This window comes from Rhyacophila brunnea, unplaced genomic scaffold (assembly GCF_057557595.1).
Source record: "Rhyacophila brunnea isolate RB1 unplaced genomic scaffold, BYU_Rbru_1.0 scaffold_4, whole genome shotgun sequence".
Lineage (NCBI taxonomy): Eukaryota > Metazoa > Arthropoda > Insecta > Trichoptera > Rhyacophilidae > Rhyacophila > Rhyacophila brunnea.
This window is the reverse complement of record NW_028233068.1, coordinates 20,356,040-20,373,724: the sequence shown is the minus strand read 5'-3', so window position 1 is coordinate 20,373,724 and position 17,685 is coordinate 20,356,040. Positions and strand designations below refer to the sequence as shown.

The 17,685-nt window shown below is 33.7% G+C and overlaps 1 protein-coding gene across 1 annotated transcript in view; it reads left to right on the top strand.

Moving 5' to 3' along the window:
- Nucleotides 1-10,698, top strand: part of LOC147067067 (serine/threonine-protein kinase pelle-like) — a 35,698-nt gene extending 25,000 nt beyond the window's left edge. The window contains exons 9-10 of the mRNA XM_085953669.1: nucleotides 7,925-8,121; nucleotides 9,824-10,698. Of these exons, the coding sequence (XP_085809795.1) occupies nucleotides 7,925-8,121; nucleotides 9,824-10,020 (394 nt within the window). The 3' untranslated portion in view covers nucleotides 10,021-10,698. The remainder of the gene's footprint in view (nucleotides 1-7,924; nucleotides 8,122-9,823) is intronic.
- Nucleotides 10,699-17,685: the final 6,987 nt, after the last annotated feature.

The following is a 17,685-nucleotide window of genomic DNA, read 5'->3' as shown; positions in this document are numbered from 1 at the left end:
CTACACGTAATTTTTGCTGTTCGTATGATTAGCTTCATTATTTTTTTATATATACAATAGAATTATTTTTATTTTAATACTTTCCTTGCGCTCTTCTCTCCCCGGAACTTTGCATTAGAAAGTAACTTCTTTAAACTCAGTCAGAGCTCACTTTGAGCGTAGCAACCTTAGTCCTGGGTATCTTTTCCTAGGGCATTCCCAGCCTAAAACTGAACTAGATGCTTCACATCAACCAATGTAGGGCCACGTGATGGCTCGTGGGTTAACTTCAATAATATTGCTTATTATATATACTTCATTAGAATAAACAACTTCTTTTGTAGCTGTTTATGCATGCCATGCTTGTTTCGTGGATTTTCACGATGGTTTTCAGATTTTTCGTGTTCTATGCTTATAACGATATCTCATAATTATTATTAATTTACAATGCTATACAATGTAACCAATGATTTATTATATTCTAAAATGTTTTAATGAAAATAACTAGTGGAACTTTTTTATATAATTATATACCATATATAGTTAGTTTATTTAGTGGTTATTTTGGTTTCTTTGGCAATTCTTCCAGAATATATTCCTAGAATTGTCGGACTTGAGCGATAATAAAAAGCATTTCTAATCTACGCATGCCTTTTACTATTTATTATACATGTTTTCCTGATATCGTCGCCTTGGAAGTGAATAGAGCTTCACGGATGTCATTTGTGTATTAGATTGTTTAGCAAATTTGATGGAAATACATGTTCCTGTAAAAAAATCAGTTATTTTTCTTCACCATAATAATAATTATAACCAATAAGTATTTCAAAAATTGTTTGGTCAAATAAAAACGTTTTTGAATTTTGTGTGGATTACCTCTATTCACTTCCAAGGTGAAGATATTCACCAAGATTTATTTTCAACACGTCTAGTATTCTCAATACTTTCTATAACCTGATTCCTAAACCTAAACAATTTTTCACAAACATGTGTTTGGATCCAGCGTGTCTATTCCTTAGACTATGTACGCAAGACGCTTCCCGCTGCTATCTATGGAAGGTTTGTATCCAATTGTTGTAATTGTTACAATAAGTGCTATGTTTTAACAGCACTTTTCTTGGCAAAGCTAAACTTACGAGCGAGATGACTGTTTAGACCAAGGGTTCCCAACCTCGGAACGCGACTGGTTTTCTGTGGGGTCGCCAGCTTATAAAGCTAAAAAAAATTCACTATAATGCAATTTTTATTTTGGGCAGAGAGGTGGTACCGACCAGACAGTATATCTGTTGTTGACTGTCACTTTGCTGCAGCTATTGACGTCGTTATTATTCGATTACGGTGAAATGGGTCGTTTTTCACTGTTGCGTGTATTTTCCACCGCGATCGTCTCGCGATGCATATAATTCGTTCTTTTCATACTTTGAAAACTTGCCAGTTGATAATTGTATAACCATCATTGGTGATTTCACTTTGTATTCATCTCATTTTTTATCCTGTATGAATCTCAAGCAGTTTTCAGAGATAAGAAATTGAGATACCCGGGGTTCCAGCGGCTAGCTCAGGTGTCCATCAAACCCCGGATTCACAAAAAAAAGGATTTATATATGTTGGTAAAATTAAATAAAACACTAAGTCTTTCTCGTGCGGTCTTAGCGTTATATATTTTAATATTTGGTTGGACAACGTTACTTTATAGTCCATTACATATTTTGTTTTTACAATTAGTTACACAGGTCCGTACACGGTTTACAAAGGACGCTTACTAACTTTCTTTTTCAAATTCCCCGTACCCACGCCGTCCAGCAAAAAGGACTCTCGTGATTGGCCAAATTTTATCGCGTGATGCTTTTGATTTGACGAATCACGAGGACCACCCCGGCGCAGGCGCGTGGAGATTTTAACGTTGCTGGCAAGCACGGCAAAATTTATTATATATGAATACTTATATTTAGTCTTAAAATTATCTCTCTCATCCATCATCATTTAAACTTTTTAAATCAAATTAAATTTATCTTAATTACACCTCCGCCCAGTATGTGATTTTCACACACCGAACGAAGGCCTTTACTTATGAATAAAAAAAATTTATGTAGTTGAGCAAGGAATCAGATTAGATGTTTTATGATGCCGTTTCTAGAGGTCAGGGTTACGTTTCGACTTATGACTACTAAATGATTATTTTACATCGGGAGAAGCCCGCCTGTAACAGGGATGTATCAAAATGTGAAATCGCGAATTTTAGACTTAGTTATGGCGGATTCAGATTGTTGTGTACCGGTACATGCCTGTGCCGACCCACTCATACCTGAAGATGCATAATATCACCCTGCACTCTCAATAGATTTGCCATTAAATTCTTTACGGTTCACAAATAGTCGTATTCAACATCATAATGTTGGAAATGGAGACAGTGAATGTACTGAATCGAAGTTTATTAATAATAATTTGTGGAACTTCTTTAAGGGCGACCTATTGCATATGTATTACGAATTTCAGAATATTGATTGGGAAATTTTATATTCGATTAGTGGCGTCAATGCTGCAGTGAAGGTATTTTACCAATGTATATATAATGTATTTGACAAGTCATTCTTTATAAAAAAATCATCGGGCTCTTCGCGTCGCTACCCAAAATGATTCAATTTTGATTTAATTAAAAACATACGATTAAAGCACTTGCATCACAAAAAATGGAAGAAAGCGAAGTGTCTTAGCGATTTTATTTTCTTATATCATATCACGTGTATTATATCAAATCTTGTGACATTGTCAATGTTATCAATGGAATCCAGTTTTTACTCTTGGCAGACGATTTAAAATTATATGTGTCAATTCACAGTGAATTAGATTGTCACATATTACAAAATAACTAGTAGAACTTTTTTATATTTATAATAAGTGAAGGTAATTCCATAAACAACGTTTTTTGTGTAATTGAATTTGATCAAATTATATACCTACAATATATTATAATATACTATCATAAAAATGTCAATACGAAATAATAAAATATTGTACTTATTTAAAAAAAATTAATAATTATTAGAATAAGTATATATATATAATAATATTATAGTAAGTAGAATATATTATATTCTTATAATATGTAAATGAATTTTTGTCTAGCGATTTTTTTCATGTGGCAATTTCATCATACTTGCAACTTATTATGGTAACTTACTGCCATCTGGTTGGAATCGACCAAAGTTTTTAGTAACAGATTTTTAGAAATTCATGGTAGATGCCTGTAAATATAAATAGATGGCGTGAAAGTCACATTATATGTGTAATTTAGGCCAAAGACATCGCCTTAAACATGTATTTTATTGGCGTATTTTAAGGCGTATTTTAAGATAGTATTAAATCACAAACAAAATATTAAGTAAGTTATCTGCTAAGTATAAATGTTTCAGTAGTTTGATTGATAAACTACTTAGGTACTGGGTGCCGGACGAAATCCCGAAGGTCAAAATCCCGAATGCTGAAATCTCGAATGGCCGAAATTCCGAAAGCCGAAATCCCGAATACCGAAATCCCGAACGCTGAAATTCCGAATGGCCGGAAGCCCGAAGGCCGAAATCCCGAAAAATAAAAAAATATCAATAATTGCGCAATTTTTGTAAGAGACACAAAATCCATTCGTTCCACAAAATGGTCTCTCCTGAAAAAAAATTGCGCAATCGAAAAAACTCATTTTCCGCAAAAAATGGGATTTGTCTCTCTTACAAAAATTGCGCAATTCACGATTGCAATTATTGATGTTTTTTTTTATTTTTCGGGATTTCGGCCTTCATCTCAATCTATATTAAAAATGTGTCAAGCGCGAAATGTATAAGGTACAACTACTGAGAAGATAGAAGCATATTAAACTGACTTCCTTATTTACTCCTACAAATCGTAACGTACGTCTATTCCTTTGCGCATTTAATTCAACTGTGCGGCGTCCAATCCTCCCAGAGGCCAATTGGGTCGGCGTCGAATTGGGTCGGCGTCCAATTGGGCCGGCGTCCGATTGTACCGGCGGCCAATTACCGGAGGCCAATCGCCGGAGGCCAGTTCGCGGTGCCAAATCGTCCCATTCCCATTATTTATGTGTATAATATTATGTTGTTCACCTGAACGGAATGTTCCATTTAAAATATGAGTAAGTCCGTCGTCAGGGGGTAGCAATGTAATATAGTCTAGAAATTCAAAGGTATCTGCATTTGAATTTGTGAATTCATTTAAATTTCTATGACCATCTACGGGAGTTAAAATAATATCTCCAACATCGCTATTATCCGATGGAGGAGCTTCATTAATAATCTGAAGGAGCTTCGTATCAGAGCCAGAAGCTGTAAAATTACAGGTGGACCTCGACTTACGAACGTTCGACTTTCGCACAATTCGCTATTTCGCACATTTCAAAAAAAAAGGTTTTTTTAAAACGTCGCGCTGGCCGTGGGGTTAAGACATAATAAGATTTATAAACAATAGTGAGAAACAGAAAAACTGCAGTGTTGATAGGTACGAACAAAGAGAAATCAAGGACTTATAAACTTCGCACGACGTTCTGATTGCGGTGAATCTTTTTCTTCAATCGGACGTTCGTATGATACAAACAGGTCTACTACGATATGTTCAATTTTGAAAAATAAAAATAAAATTAAGGAATACGTTCAAAATTGTGGAAATATATTATCTTTAAAGGTTGTTTCTAAAGGACACGGCATAGTTATGGATGAAATGGAAAAATTTTTGTCATCATGGATCGACGACCAACATCAAAAAGATGTCCTTCTGAATATTTCAATTATTCAAGCGAAGGCTCTTAGTTTGCACAGAGATTGGAAGGCTAGATTAAAAGAAGATTCTAACACAATTTTCAAGCAAGTAACGGTTGGTTTATATTAAATTCACTGGAGAATCGGCTGATTTTCGCGGAGAATTTATTTCCTCATTATCCAAAATTATTGAAGATGGAGAATATTCCTCTAGCCAAATATTTAATGTAGATGACACAGGTTTATTTTGGAAAAAATGCCTAGTCGTACATTCTTATCTAAGGAAGAATCAGTTGCCCCTGGGCATAAACCTTCTAAAAACCGATTGACATTGCTTCTTGGTGGAAACTTGGCTGGTGATTTAAAATTGATGCCAATGTTAATTTATCAACCAGAAAATACCAGGGCATTGAAAGGGAAGGATAAAGAATTGTATCCAGTAATCAAATAAAGATAAAAAAAACCTGGGTTTACTGCGTTAATATTAAAAGATTGGTTCACTTTACATTTCGTGCCAGCAGTTAAGCAATATTGTAAAGTTAATAATTTACCACTTAAAATAAGAAAAAGAATAGTGGCAAACAGTTAACTCTTGATAACTTTTTAAGGGAAACATCCGCAAACCCCACTTAAACATGTCTCTTAAACATCTTATATTTACTTGATAAATACATATTTCAAAATACACACAATTTAATTTTTTTTTACTTCCCTCTACTTTCGAACATTCAACATTCGCACACCTTTTCAGGAACCAATTATGTGCGAAAGTCGAGGTCCTCCTGTATCTAAAGATCCCCCAGATTCTTGATACTTTTTATGTAGTGCTAATTCAAGAATATTTTTCCTCGATATGACATCTCTAAAAAACAATGTTATGAAAATTACATGTCAAAAAAACAGTTAAAATGACAATGAACACACGGATGAAAATAGATAAAACGTTTCACTTTTGATTATTGTAAACATAGTAAAGTAAAATTTAAATATTGGCTATTGAGGTGGTGGTTGTTAATATACTTCCTGAATTCGGATAAAACCTTAATACAGATTATAGCGGCTGTAATATTTTTAAATAAATTGAAATTAAATAATGGCAAAATGTGTTTCCAACCATGTTGATGTTACAATAACTTTACACCTAACAGAGTAAATAGTAAAAATTACCTCAACCTTACCCACTAAATTTCAAACACTTTTAATTCTTGAATACAATTATATAATTTTATTATAGTAAGTAGAAGAAATAATATAATTCTTACCATGAAACAAATCAATGGATAATTACTGCCATGTGACTGACAAAAGTATTAACTTGACTCATTAAAATGTGTGAGAGTCATATCAATGTTTGTTTGAATTGCACATAACTATTATTTAATTTAGTAATATCTGCCATGTGATCAATGTTATAAAGGTGATCTTAAGTTAATTACTGCTATGTACACTTATATCACATAGCAGATATTACCATCACTGAATTAAACACCGACATATGACAGGTTTTGTTTTTATTTATTTAGAATATTTTGATAATTCCAATCACATAGCAAGTAGTATAGATGGATGGAGAAAAAAATAACCTATCCAACGATGTAAATAACTCAAAACTGACAAAATGTGCACATAGCAGGTATTGCAGAATCAACGACGATCTGGTGTCTACACAATTTTTCTGTGTTAACAAAAATGCTTCTACTGGAAAAAAAAAATGATGACTTATGTGGTTTTACGGCCATAGATAATATATTCAATTAATATTTAATTATATTTTGGCATGCATTTCATTATCAGATTTTTTTAAATAACCAGTGGTATCTCTTTTTCCGCTAGAGAGGTAAGACATTTGAAATTATCTAGTTTTCAATATCAGTCAATCTGTGAATGCTCTAATAATGTACCTGTAAGGATGAGCCAGGATAATAAATAACAAATTTATTGTTTTTTAATAATCAATTTATTATTGAATGCATCAATGAACTCTTATATAAAATTAATGATATTGAATTCATGAATTAATTATAAAGTGCATTATTTATTTGTATGACAATAAATATACAATATAACACCCACGGTGGCTGCGCGGCTTAAGCGTTGGACTATCACGCCGTGGGTCTCAGGTTCGAATCCTGGGTCTGGCAATTACACATATTGTTTTTCAATTTGTGTGTGAGTCAGGGTATGGAGCTAGTAGGTTGAGCAAGTGGCTGACATCCATTTCTCGTAAAAAACAAAATCTGTTAATACAAACTTCTAACCTGTGGAGGCCCATATCGTCAGTCCCTATTAAAAAGTCGGGTCTGAAATTTTGTCATTTTCGGATTATTACGTAAAAGTTGTTTAAAAACTTATACCACTATCACAGTTTTTTTTGTTTGTTTGAAAAATTTCACGATATTCAAGTTAAAAATGACGGATCTACCGAGAGTGTCCGAATAACAATGTCGGTTCTTACCAACCGACATTGTTGGCTGCTTGGGTGAGCAAGATGCGTCGGATCTGACAGTTGCTGCTATGTTCACCGGACAGACGGATGTTTTTATAAACGTTTAGAAAAGTTTCTATAACCCGTATTTTAACCCGTTTATATATGGCAAGCAATAGGTCACAAAGGATATTTGATGAAACATCTTTGATTGCTCGTACTGAAAAATAGCATTTTGCAGATCCGACTTTTTTAATAGGGACCGACGATATGATCCTATTAGGATCGGTCATGACCGAAAAAAAAAATACTTGAAATGATAACCTACACTAATTAATAAATATCATAAATTATTATTCATCTTTCATTATCCATAAAGGTAAAACAGTCTGGTGGTTATCAAAATAAAATCAGCAAGAAATGACAATCACATAATAATATGAAACACATATCCATTAAAATTTGTTGTGTGTATGTACATTTTAGAGTTTTGTTTTATTTCATTAGAACCTGTTTTAGCGACCCGGTTTCGCCTTTTGGTATCCTCAGGCTCTGTGTACAGAATTATAAAGATTAAGGTTTATTACTTAGGCTAGTAGTCGAGATATGTGAGGATTTTATAACTACATCCTACAAACTAATTACTATACTTGGCCTCATCTGGTAGAAGATTTTACATCTTTGGCTAAAACCAATACTTTTAGGAAATTAAAATAATTTTTTATCAATATATATATATTTTTACCTTACACTATAGAGTGCATGGCACGAGACCTTACCTGCCCGATGAATTCCTCCGAGGAAGGTGCCTATCGCCCAAAGTGGACACTTATAGCTTTGGAGTAGTTCTATTTGAGCTGGTCACTGGACTTTCTGCCTATGATGACAGGCGAAACAAGAAATTCCTCAAAGATCACGTTGTCGAGCACTGCACTATTAATTCTACAAACACAGGTACATTTATTGCTTATACACTACACATGATTTATTATAAATTGTGTTAATTATGCATGGCATCCCTCAAGTCTTATGCATAAGGCACTAGGTTCTGATACCAGGGGTCGGTGGCGAAGGGTGGAGGTAGGCTGTTAAGATCCGTCATAAATAGTGCACACTAAACTTTGTCAGTTATATGTATTTGTTTTCATTAAAATAAGACTACAATTTACAGATGATATTGGTTAGTTTTTAAAATTCTATTAAACCCTGCGAAACCAAGCCATAATAGGTAATAGTCAACAAATACTTGTAATAATATTTTTATCTATTATAATTTGGTTTAGACAGCGCTTAATGAATTAAAAAAATAAAACCTACAATGTGTGTAATGAGTATTCTTAATCCAGCGAAAAGAAGTAAGTATGAATGGAAAAGTGTGCACAATTTTGTCGTATTGTCCAAAATATACCAAAACTATTATGGTTTGGTTTAGGTTGGGCTTAATTGATTTTTAAAAACTAACCAACGCCATCTGTAAATTGTAGTCTTAGTTCAATAAAATAAATACATATCGACCGTGTTTAAGAAAAAGGGCGTAACCCTCACAAAACAAATTTTACAGGAGAGGCAACGACATTGGGTGCATGATGATTGATGATTTGGTGTAATATATTTTCGATCTAATAATAATTAAAGAAGTTATTACAGAAAAATCATTAAAATTGAGGATAAATGCTTTTTTCCATAAATTAAAAATTAATTAATCTCAATTAAAACCTGAATTTAGATAATAATTTGGAATTTGCGGCTTATTTCCTTTTTATAGAACGTGTATTTAGTTGTATACATTGCTAATATCTAATAAAAGCACTTTTCGAAAAATCGAGGGTTACGCCCTTTTTCCTAAACACAGTCGATATGACTAACATCACCTCCACCCTTCGCTACTGCCAGGGGTTTCGGATTCGATTACCAGTGAGCTGGTCACATTACATACATCTATGTGATTTTCTCAAATCGTGCTGTTTCTATGATGAGTTTCATTGCTGTAATTTTTACCCTCGTACCCCGTAGCCTATTGTGCTGTAAAAAAAATGTTATACTGTTCGAACTAAATAGTTTAGACTACTACATTGTTATAAAATACAAATGGCAATATGCTATTGCTTTGGTTACTTACATACATACTGTGATTTACGAATTTATATTTTAGGTAAGTATCTAAATAATGATGTCAGTAATGAAAGGCATTTTTATCCCGATGCAGCCAAATATATCTTAAATCACGTACAATACATGCTCACTAATGCGTCTGCGACCACATTCGACCAGTCATCATTTATGTAATTGTGGTATTTTACGCGCACTTGCCCATTGGCTGGCAGCAACTTTAGAGTGCATGTTGAAGCACGATTTCATATTAATTGATAAACCTTAGTGATCGCAACGACATCGGTCGAGGTCGTGGCCGCATTAGTGCGTGTGTAGTGTTAGTGTGAAGGCCACCAAAATAATTTAATTATTAGCCTTAGTGACTTTTTTCGGTTTTATTCACACTGAGTAAAAATTATAAAAAAATATTGGCATTACAATGTTTTGTTTGCAAATAGTATTAGTAGTATTGGTGATTTTTAACAGTAGTCTAAAATATAATAATCATATTATTGTATTGAGGGGTTACTAATTAATATATTGATTGTAAAATATTTCACCACAGCTGGCCTGCAAGACAAACGATTGGTTGAACTGGGACAGGTGTCGCCCGATCTTTGCACCAAACTGATGATCGTGGGCATCAAATGCGTGCAGACCAAACCAGGAGACAGACCTCACATGGTATCTGTTTGGGAAGATCTCATGTCCATACAGTGTACGCCTGCGCTGCCTCCAGAACCAAATTACAATAATTATTAAGCCATCCTTAATGTGCATAATTTGATCCTATTCAATTTTCGTACAAGTGTAGTAGTTTAACAGTGCAGAAGATTCAACTACTAACTGATATCCATTTTTACCCTTGATTTAAACACGAGAGTTTGAATAATTGCCACGTCATCCTTTGTCGTGAGAAGGGCAACAACCTGTGGTAAAAAAGCTCCATTTAGACGGCGAATTTTTGACTTGCATCTTTAACTTTGATGATTAGATTGCTCGATATGACTCACTTTTCCTGTTCATGGTCATTCACACAGAGCACAAGACCTAACCGGAGCAAGTCTCAATCCTAGTTGATTAAACTTTGTTGGAATCTTCGTACAGACTTTAGCATTGTATCTTTTCTCCAAATGTTGTCTTTGTTTGGCCCATATATATGGCTGAGGATTATCAATGTGGAGTTAGCCGAATACCAATAAACAAAATTTCCACATGCAACAATTTGCGTTACCATTTAGGTTCTGTGGGATTATTTTCATTTGTTATAATCGTTTACCTCCATCTAATCAGCAGTATTTACCACTAGCTTAGCACCATTTTTTTAATATGTAGAACTGTATGATATAACTGATGTAAACAAAGTGATTAATGTTGCTCAAGATTTCTCATTTTTCGATAAAATTGTATTTAAATATTGTTTGTAAAAGATTTAAAAAAAATATTTGTAAATAAATTATTAAAAAATAATAGGGTGAATGATACAGTTATTCGTCATGCTTCTGTTGTAGAGTACGCTTCTCTCAATTTTATTACTGTTTAATATAGCTCCATCCACGTTTTTCTTGTTATATCTTGATATTCAATTTATGCTAGTGGATGCTAGTGTCTCTGAGTGGGTCAGTCATTAAAGTACAGCTACAGTAACCCTCCTTTCACACTATACGGTTTTGGCCGTGACGGCAAAAAATCGAACTGTCAAAATCCGAATCGGCTTTCTTTTCTGACTATACGGTTTATACACGGCTCTTTTCCGTCACGGCTCAGTTGTTGTGCTGTGCAGTGTTGCCAAATCAAAATTTAAAATATCAGTAGATTTTGGAAAATGCAACATATTAGATATGATTTTAAAATATGGAGAGAACTCACATTGTGCAGATAACGACTTTCATGCACTTCATAATATGCTCGTATAATAATTATGATTTTTTTTTTTTTTTTCCGACCATGTCCGATCCTAATACGATCAGGCCTGCACAGAGTTTGTATTAACAGATTTTGTTTTTTACGAGAAATGGATGTCAGCCACTTGCTCAACCTATTAGGTCCCATACCCTGACTCACACACAAATTGAAAAACAATATGTGTACTTGCCAGACCCAGGATTCGAACCTGGGACCCACGGCGCTATAGTCCAACGCTTAAGCTGCGCGGCCACCGTGGGTGTAAAAATAACAATAATAAAACTATTAGTTTACGTATTAGTAGACATAAGCCCTTTGTCCTTTGAATAACGCCTCTTGTTATAATTGTTCAACATTACATTTTATTTGTTGATATATTGTCATAGATTAGTATATTGTTATATGTAAAACAATACATAATATATAACATTATTTTATTATAAACAATGATGATATCAGTGGGTAAAATGGCACTCTTGAGTAGAGTTACAATGCTTTCTTTGTCCATTTGGAAGCGTCATACATAAAAAACGCGTGTGTTGATCATTTTTCAAGTTTATTATTAAAATGATCATCAGTTAATTTACAAATATGGAAAAACACAAAATATCACTAGATTTCTTGAATTTCGAAAGAAAAATCAAAAATTCAGTACATACTTATATTGGCAAAAAATATCTACTGAAATTTCAGTAGACATGGCAAAGCTGGCTGTTTAGTTAAAACCATAATATTAATATTTTGAAAGCGTGATTAGGTCACGGACTGAGTCATGTCCGGTCGCCGTACAATATAGTCACAGCGGCTTCACGGCGTCGACTCGGTTTTTAACCGTCGCCGTGTAATGTGAAAAGAGCTATTCACTTCTTCATGCCACTAATGGAATGTCGCCATTCGATTTTTAGCCGAGACAGCCAAAACCGTATAGTGTGAAAGGAGCGTAAGAATACAGCTATTGGCCTGTAGAAATTGTATACTCCATAATATGCCAACTATAGTGCGAAATCTTTACTGTGATAGGCGGTGGCTTGCAGAACTACATCCCTTACTTTCGCGTTTCAGTACTATCAATACTTCGAAATCGAAAACCATAGACAAGATACAACACGAACGCCGCCGCCAGGTCTCACGTTAAAGATTTCACAGTCTATTACTGTGATTATTATTTTTTCAGTTAATGAAATTTAATGAAAGTTAATGAAAATAAGTTATATAAAATAATGACAATCATATTAACACTAAGCATTAGATATGTTAGTAATTTGTACCTATTATTTAACGCCATTATTACAAAGCAGAAATTATAATTATGTATCATTGGTCTTGTAAAATCATAAATAACTATGGTATACATTCTTATGTAGAGAAAAATAGCGTACTTACAGAAATAAAATTATGTAATATATTTTTGTATTTTGTTCTGTGAAATTTTGCAGTGTTCAATTGACACACTGATTATATTTTGTTTAATCATTCATTCATAAGAAACTACCTTATATTTAAATGGAGATATTGTAAATTTGAAACATCTATTTTGTTAAATGTTGGTAATAAAAATATAAGAGGCATTCTGTATAAATGCTGTTATCGTGAATATAGCATTTGAAACCATTCCCATTATGCTTATTTTCTACTATAAAACGTTGTTATTGATTAAGAAGTAACTATATTTTTTTAATATTTGACATATTTTGAATAATAATATAAAATAACTTAACGTGTGGTTTTTATTCAATTCCATAAATTACCTCTGGTGACATGAAGACCTTTCCCTTTTTTGTATTTCATATCATATTTTCCTTCATCCCCCTTCTCATAAATTGGAGTTTAGTGAATGGCTAATTACCTATTTATGTAGCATGTGATATGTTGGAATATCCTCGGACTACCGAATCCACATGGTTCATCTGTAATGGATGTCCTAAAAAATTTTAGAGGGAAGAACACTACGGATAATTTTTGTCTATGCATTGATACCAAATATCACATTAAATGCCTAAATACCCCATCAAAAATCCAGCAATCGACAAAGTTGGGGAGAAAAGAACTCGGACATAATAACATTCGTAACTGTAAATGTGTCGATAGAGGAATGCTTGACCGGGATGCACAGCGAATAAAACCAGTAACAAAATTCTGTTACTTGTTTCTGGGAACTATCCCTCGACTCTTAGCTGTCACGTCTGATTCTAATTTGCTTCCTTTTGGCGCCAGGATTTCGTGTAAGGTGGTGCATGTAAGAAAACTCATTGTTATTCCACCAAATGTTGGATATTTCGTGTAGGCATCGTAGTTTATAATTTGCAGCCACTCCATAGTCCGCTGTCCCTTCCACATTCACTTAAACCTTTTTTGTTTTAATTTTTTATGTGTACTACTTGCTCCAATAAATAATCTATACTATAATTTGAAGAATATATTATTTAGATGTTTCTATGTTTGTACCGTCCTTCGGTTTTTCTTTATACAAATCCACACGTGCAGTCGGATTTCGACAAAATTTGGACAGTAGATGGAGGCCGACGAGCCGGAATGCGTGGTCAGATTTTACCCGTTGCACCCTGGGGACAGTTTTACTGTTTTTGCGGAAAGGGCCGCTGCGTACAGGGCCTTGAAACACGGAAGTTAATGTTGCAACCTCAATTTTTTATTGAAAATGTCGCTAAAATGTGTACATTTAAAAAATATTGGCATTTATTTCAGCTCGATCGGAGGTCAAATAGTAAAGTTAGATGCAAATAATTGTGTTATTAGAATCGCTAATTGGCAGGTTGGTGCGGGCAACCCAGTGCTGCCACATTAGATCGGAATGCTTCACTCACGGACAATAATTGTATGTGGCGGCATCAGACCCAGAGATACTGCTTGTAATATTATATTATATTGTAATGTTTCAATAAAATAATGGGGGACATTTTGCAAAGCATGAAAAAGATTTATTGGAAGCCTTTAGAAGACATTCTGTCCATTTGTATGACGTTATTAATTATTATTAATTGTGGAAATAATACTTTTGATAGTTAGGTCTTGGGATAGATGCCAGCATAATGTTCATAATAATTAAAAAGAATTTATTCCTTGGATAGGCTCTCCGTCTAATTTAATATGAAGATGTAATTATTATTGAACTTGTAGATATTAATTTATATCATCAGCCACGTCACCTCAATCACTCTCAAACTCCTGCACCATATTTTAAAAGCTTCTAGCCTCTGCCATTCTTTTCCCGTCTCAGAACAGTGCCGCCCTTAGAAAAATTTAAAATTCCGCCCCTTTTTTGCTAAACCGACCCTTCAAAACTGTCTCATCGGCATCTATATATTATTATGTTTGATTCTTGGCAGTAATGTACTGTTTTATTATTGAATATGAATATTGAATGACAGAATATTAATTATTCTGTCATTCACTGGAGTACCATTTGCGTTTGACTAGAAAAATGGATTCGATATTGATTTATTACTAAATACCATATGCGCTATTAAGAATTTGGAATTGTCTCTGAATATTTATTTGGCTACATATCATTAACAACAGTAAATTGAATATAATAATAACCAATTAATCACAATTTCCATCCTTCAAATAAATGCTATGTGTTGTTTATGCGTTGCATCGGGGCGGCGAATGAATGAGCAAATACAAAAATTACAACTTTTGAGAGCAGTGGAGGATTTCTACAAAACACGATACTCTGGCTTCATTTTAGAAACTGTCGACATCTTAGTTTAAAAAATAGTCAAAGCACAAAATACCTTGACCACATAACTATTTATTGTTGTATTATAATATTTTTCGTACGTACCTAAAATGACTACTGTATGTTTCGTGAAAATTCTCTCAGTAGGTAGACGGTGCGTATGTCAATTTATAGATTTTTTGGCGTATTCGTCTGTTTAAGATAGCCTACAATAAATAATAAAATGGGTAAGTAAGTACATATTAAGATGGTAAGAATTTTCAGACCATTTTGAAATTAACAATGAAAAGAGGCGGCATTCTAAGTCTTCAAGGGCGGAACTTTAACTAAGGACGTCACTACTGCCGCCCCTATATGGCGCATAGTCTGCCCCCACGGGATATCACTGTAATATAGTAGGCAGGGACGGCTCTTGTATAGGAGCAAAGAGTGCACTGATCTCCCAAATTATTATGTAATAATATGTACGTATTCAAATACCTACATATTGTAATAAGTGGTTAATTATTGTAAAATATCTTTAATTTGTCGTCCGTCCTCTACACGCATGCACGTATATTTTTGACCGGCCGCTTAGTTGGATGAATACATGTACGTCTTTTATAGTATTTGTAGAATGTGCTGCCCGTACCCGGTTTTTTTGCATGCTGCCGATATGTAAGCGCAATGAACGTACAATTTTTAGCTTGCTTTGTGCAGTGTTCTTCCCCCGAGAGCTTCTAATCATAACCGACAGATGACGCGTTTGACTGGCGCGTTTATAATATTGTACGTACGCGTCTTTGAAGTAGGTATAACTTTCCCACGCAGTGTTTAAAAATACTATATTATTATTTCATACATTATGTGGTAAATGCTCCGTTGCATGATGCCATATTAATAATATTGAATCAATCAAAATATCGATTAGAGTAATATAGCAATCTTAACATACAAATGCTAATTTTATAATTATTTTACATTTCAAAATTAAACACTAAATAATTTGAATATAAATCTACAGCAAAGTAAGTAAGTAACATAATACCTACATATAATATACTGTTAATAACCTTTGCATAATAACATGTAGGTACTCAGTGACGTTCCTAGACAAAATGCCGCCACATTTTTTTATAGAGTATTTTTATCACCATTTCATGACTCCAATATCTAACAATTATTACATGATACATTACTAACAAGATATATACCACTAAATCTAATTGCCATCTCTGCTTTAATATACAATATTGTGAGCAGTGGCGGCCGGTGGTCTTCAAAATAGCATTTTCTGGTAGTGCGCAATGGTTTACCTTCAATAAAGAGAAGATCTTCTTCTTTCACCCTGTCACGACCTACCATTGGACCATAGGGCAAGCACAAGTTCGCGCCACTTCCCTCGGTCCATTACCAACTCTTGCGCCTCCCGCCATGTCAGACCTGCAGCACGTAGGTCGCTTTTGTGGCACCGCTGCAGGGTGAGGGAGGGTCGGCCATGGCAACGGAACCCTTGAGGCTGTGCCATAAGGGTACAAAGTGTCCTAGCCACGTAGAGGTCGTAAAGCGTCTCTTCATGATTACCTTAACCATCGAAGGCCATAAACTAAGATAATATCTTAGTGTAAAATGACTGAAACGTCGAACTTCTCAGAAGGTAAATTAAATATGTCTTTGTTTATTTATTCTATTTCTTAAAAAAGTTTTTGAACACGTAGATTGATTTAATATCAATAAAGAAATATAAATGTCACCGTTTATGGCTTTACGCTCCGAACAATGCGTCAGCTAAATGTCTGGGTAATTCACTTTGTTAAAAGTGCAAAGCAGTATGTTTATTTTTATAAATCTTACATTATTATTAATTTATGTGAAATTATAAAATGAACTAACATTACGTGGGTAATATTTATGTTGTAAATCAACGTTCATTCGAACTCAGTTTTATTTACGATGTATTTATATTCCATTAAAAGTATGTTTCTCTTATATTATCGTTCTTATTTAATATTCAGCTACGACCTACTACTCATGTAGTGCTGTTGTGTTTTTTTTTATTATATTGAATGTATTTGAGTGGCTTAGAAATAAATGCGGCGGTTCATATTATCAAGGTATATAATATGGTGACCGGACAAAACAGAACAAGACAAGACAGAACATGACAAAACAGAACAAGACAAAACAGAACAGCCAGAGGAAAAATGAAACATTAATTTTTCTGGAATCTATTTATTAATTAAATTTTAAACGAAATACATATACTTATATATAAATATTTAAAAAATAAAACAATTTTTAAGTGAAATCATCAAGGTATAATATATACTTTCATCTTTTTTACAATACCGTTATTTTGAAAATAATCCATTTTTAATATATAGAGTATATAAAATTGTATGATGTAATCACTGCATATTGGCCATTTGGCGTAAATACCTCAATTTATCTGTTTGATTTTGATAATCATGCACGACTATTGCCACTCGATTACTAAGTGTTTCATACTTTTTCTTTATAACTTCAAGATGACCTGTATGAGCACTAGCTAATAATAATCGGGGTGCCGGACGAAATCAAAAATCACGAAAAAAATGCTTTTTTGTCTCTCCTGCAAAAAATTGCGCAACCCTAACACTTATTTTGAATTGCGCATATTTTACAAGAGTCAAAAAATCATACATTTTGTAAAAATTGCGCCAATTGAGATAAGAGTCACGATTGCGCAATTTTTTGCAGGAGAGACAAAAAAGCATTTTTTTATCTTTCTTAATTATTTTTCGGGATTTCGACCCAAACCATCATAAGTTTGCCGGCAACACCGAGTTTAGTTTATTTGAGGC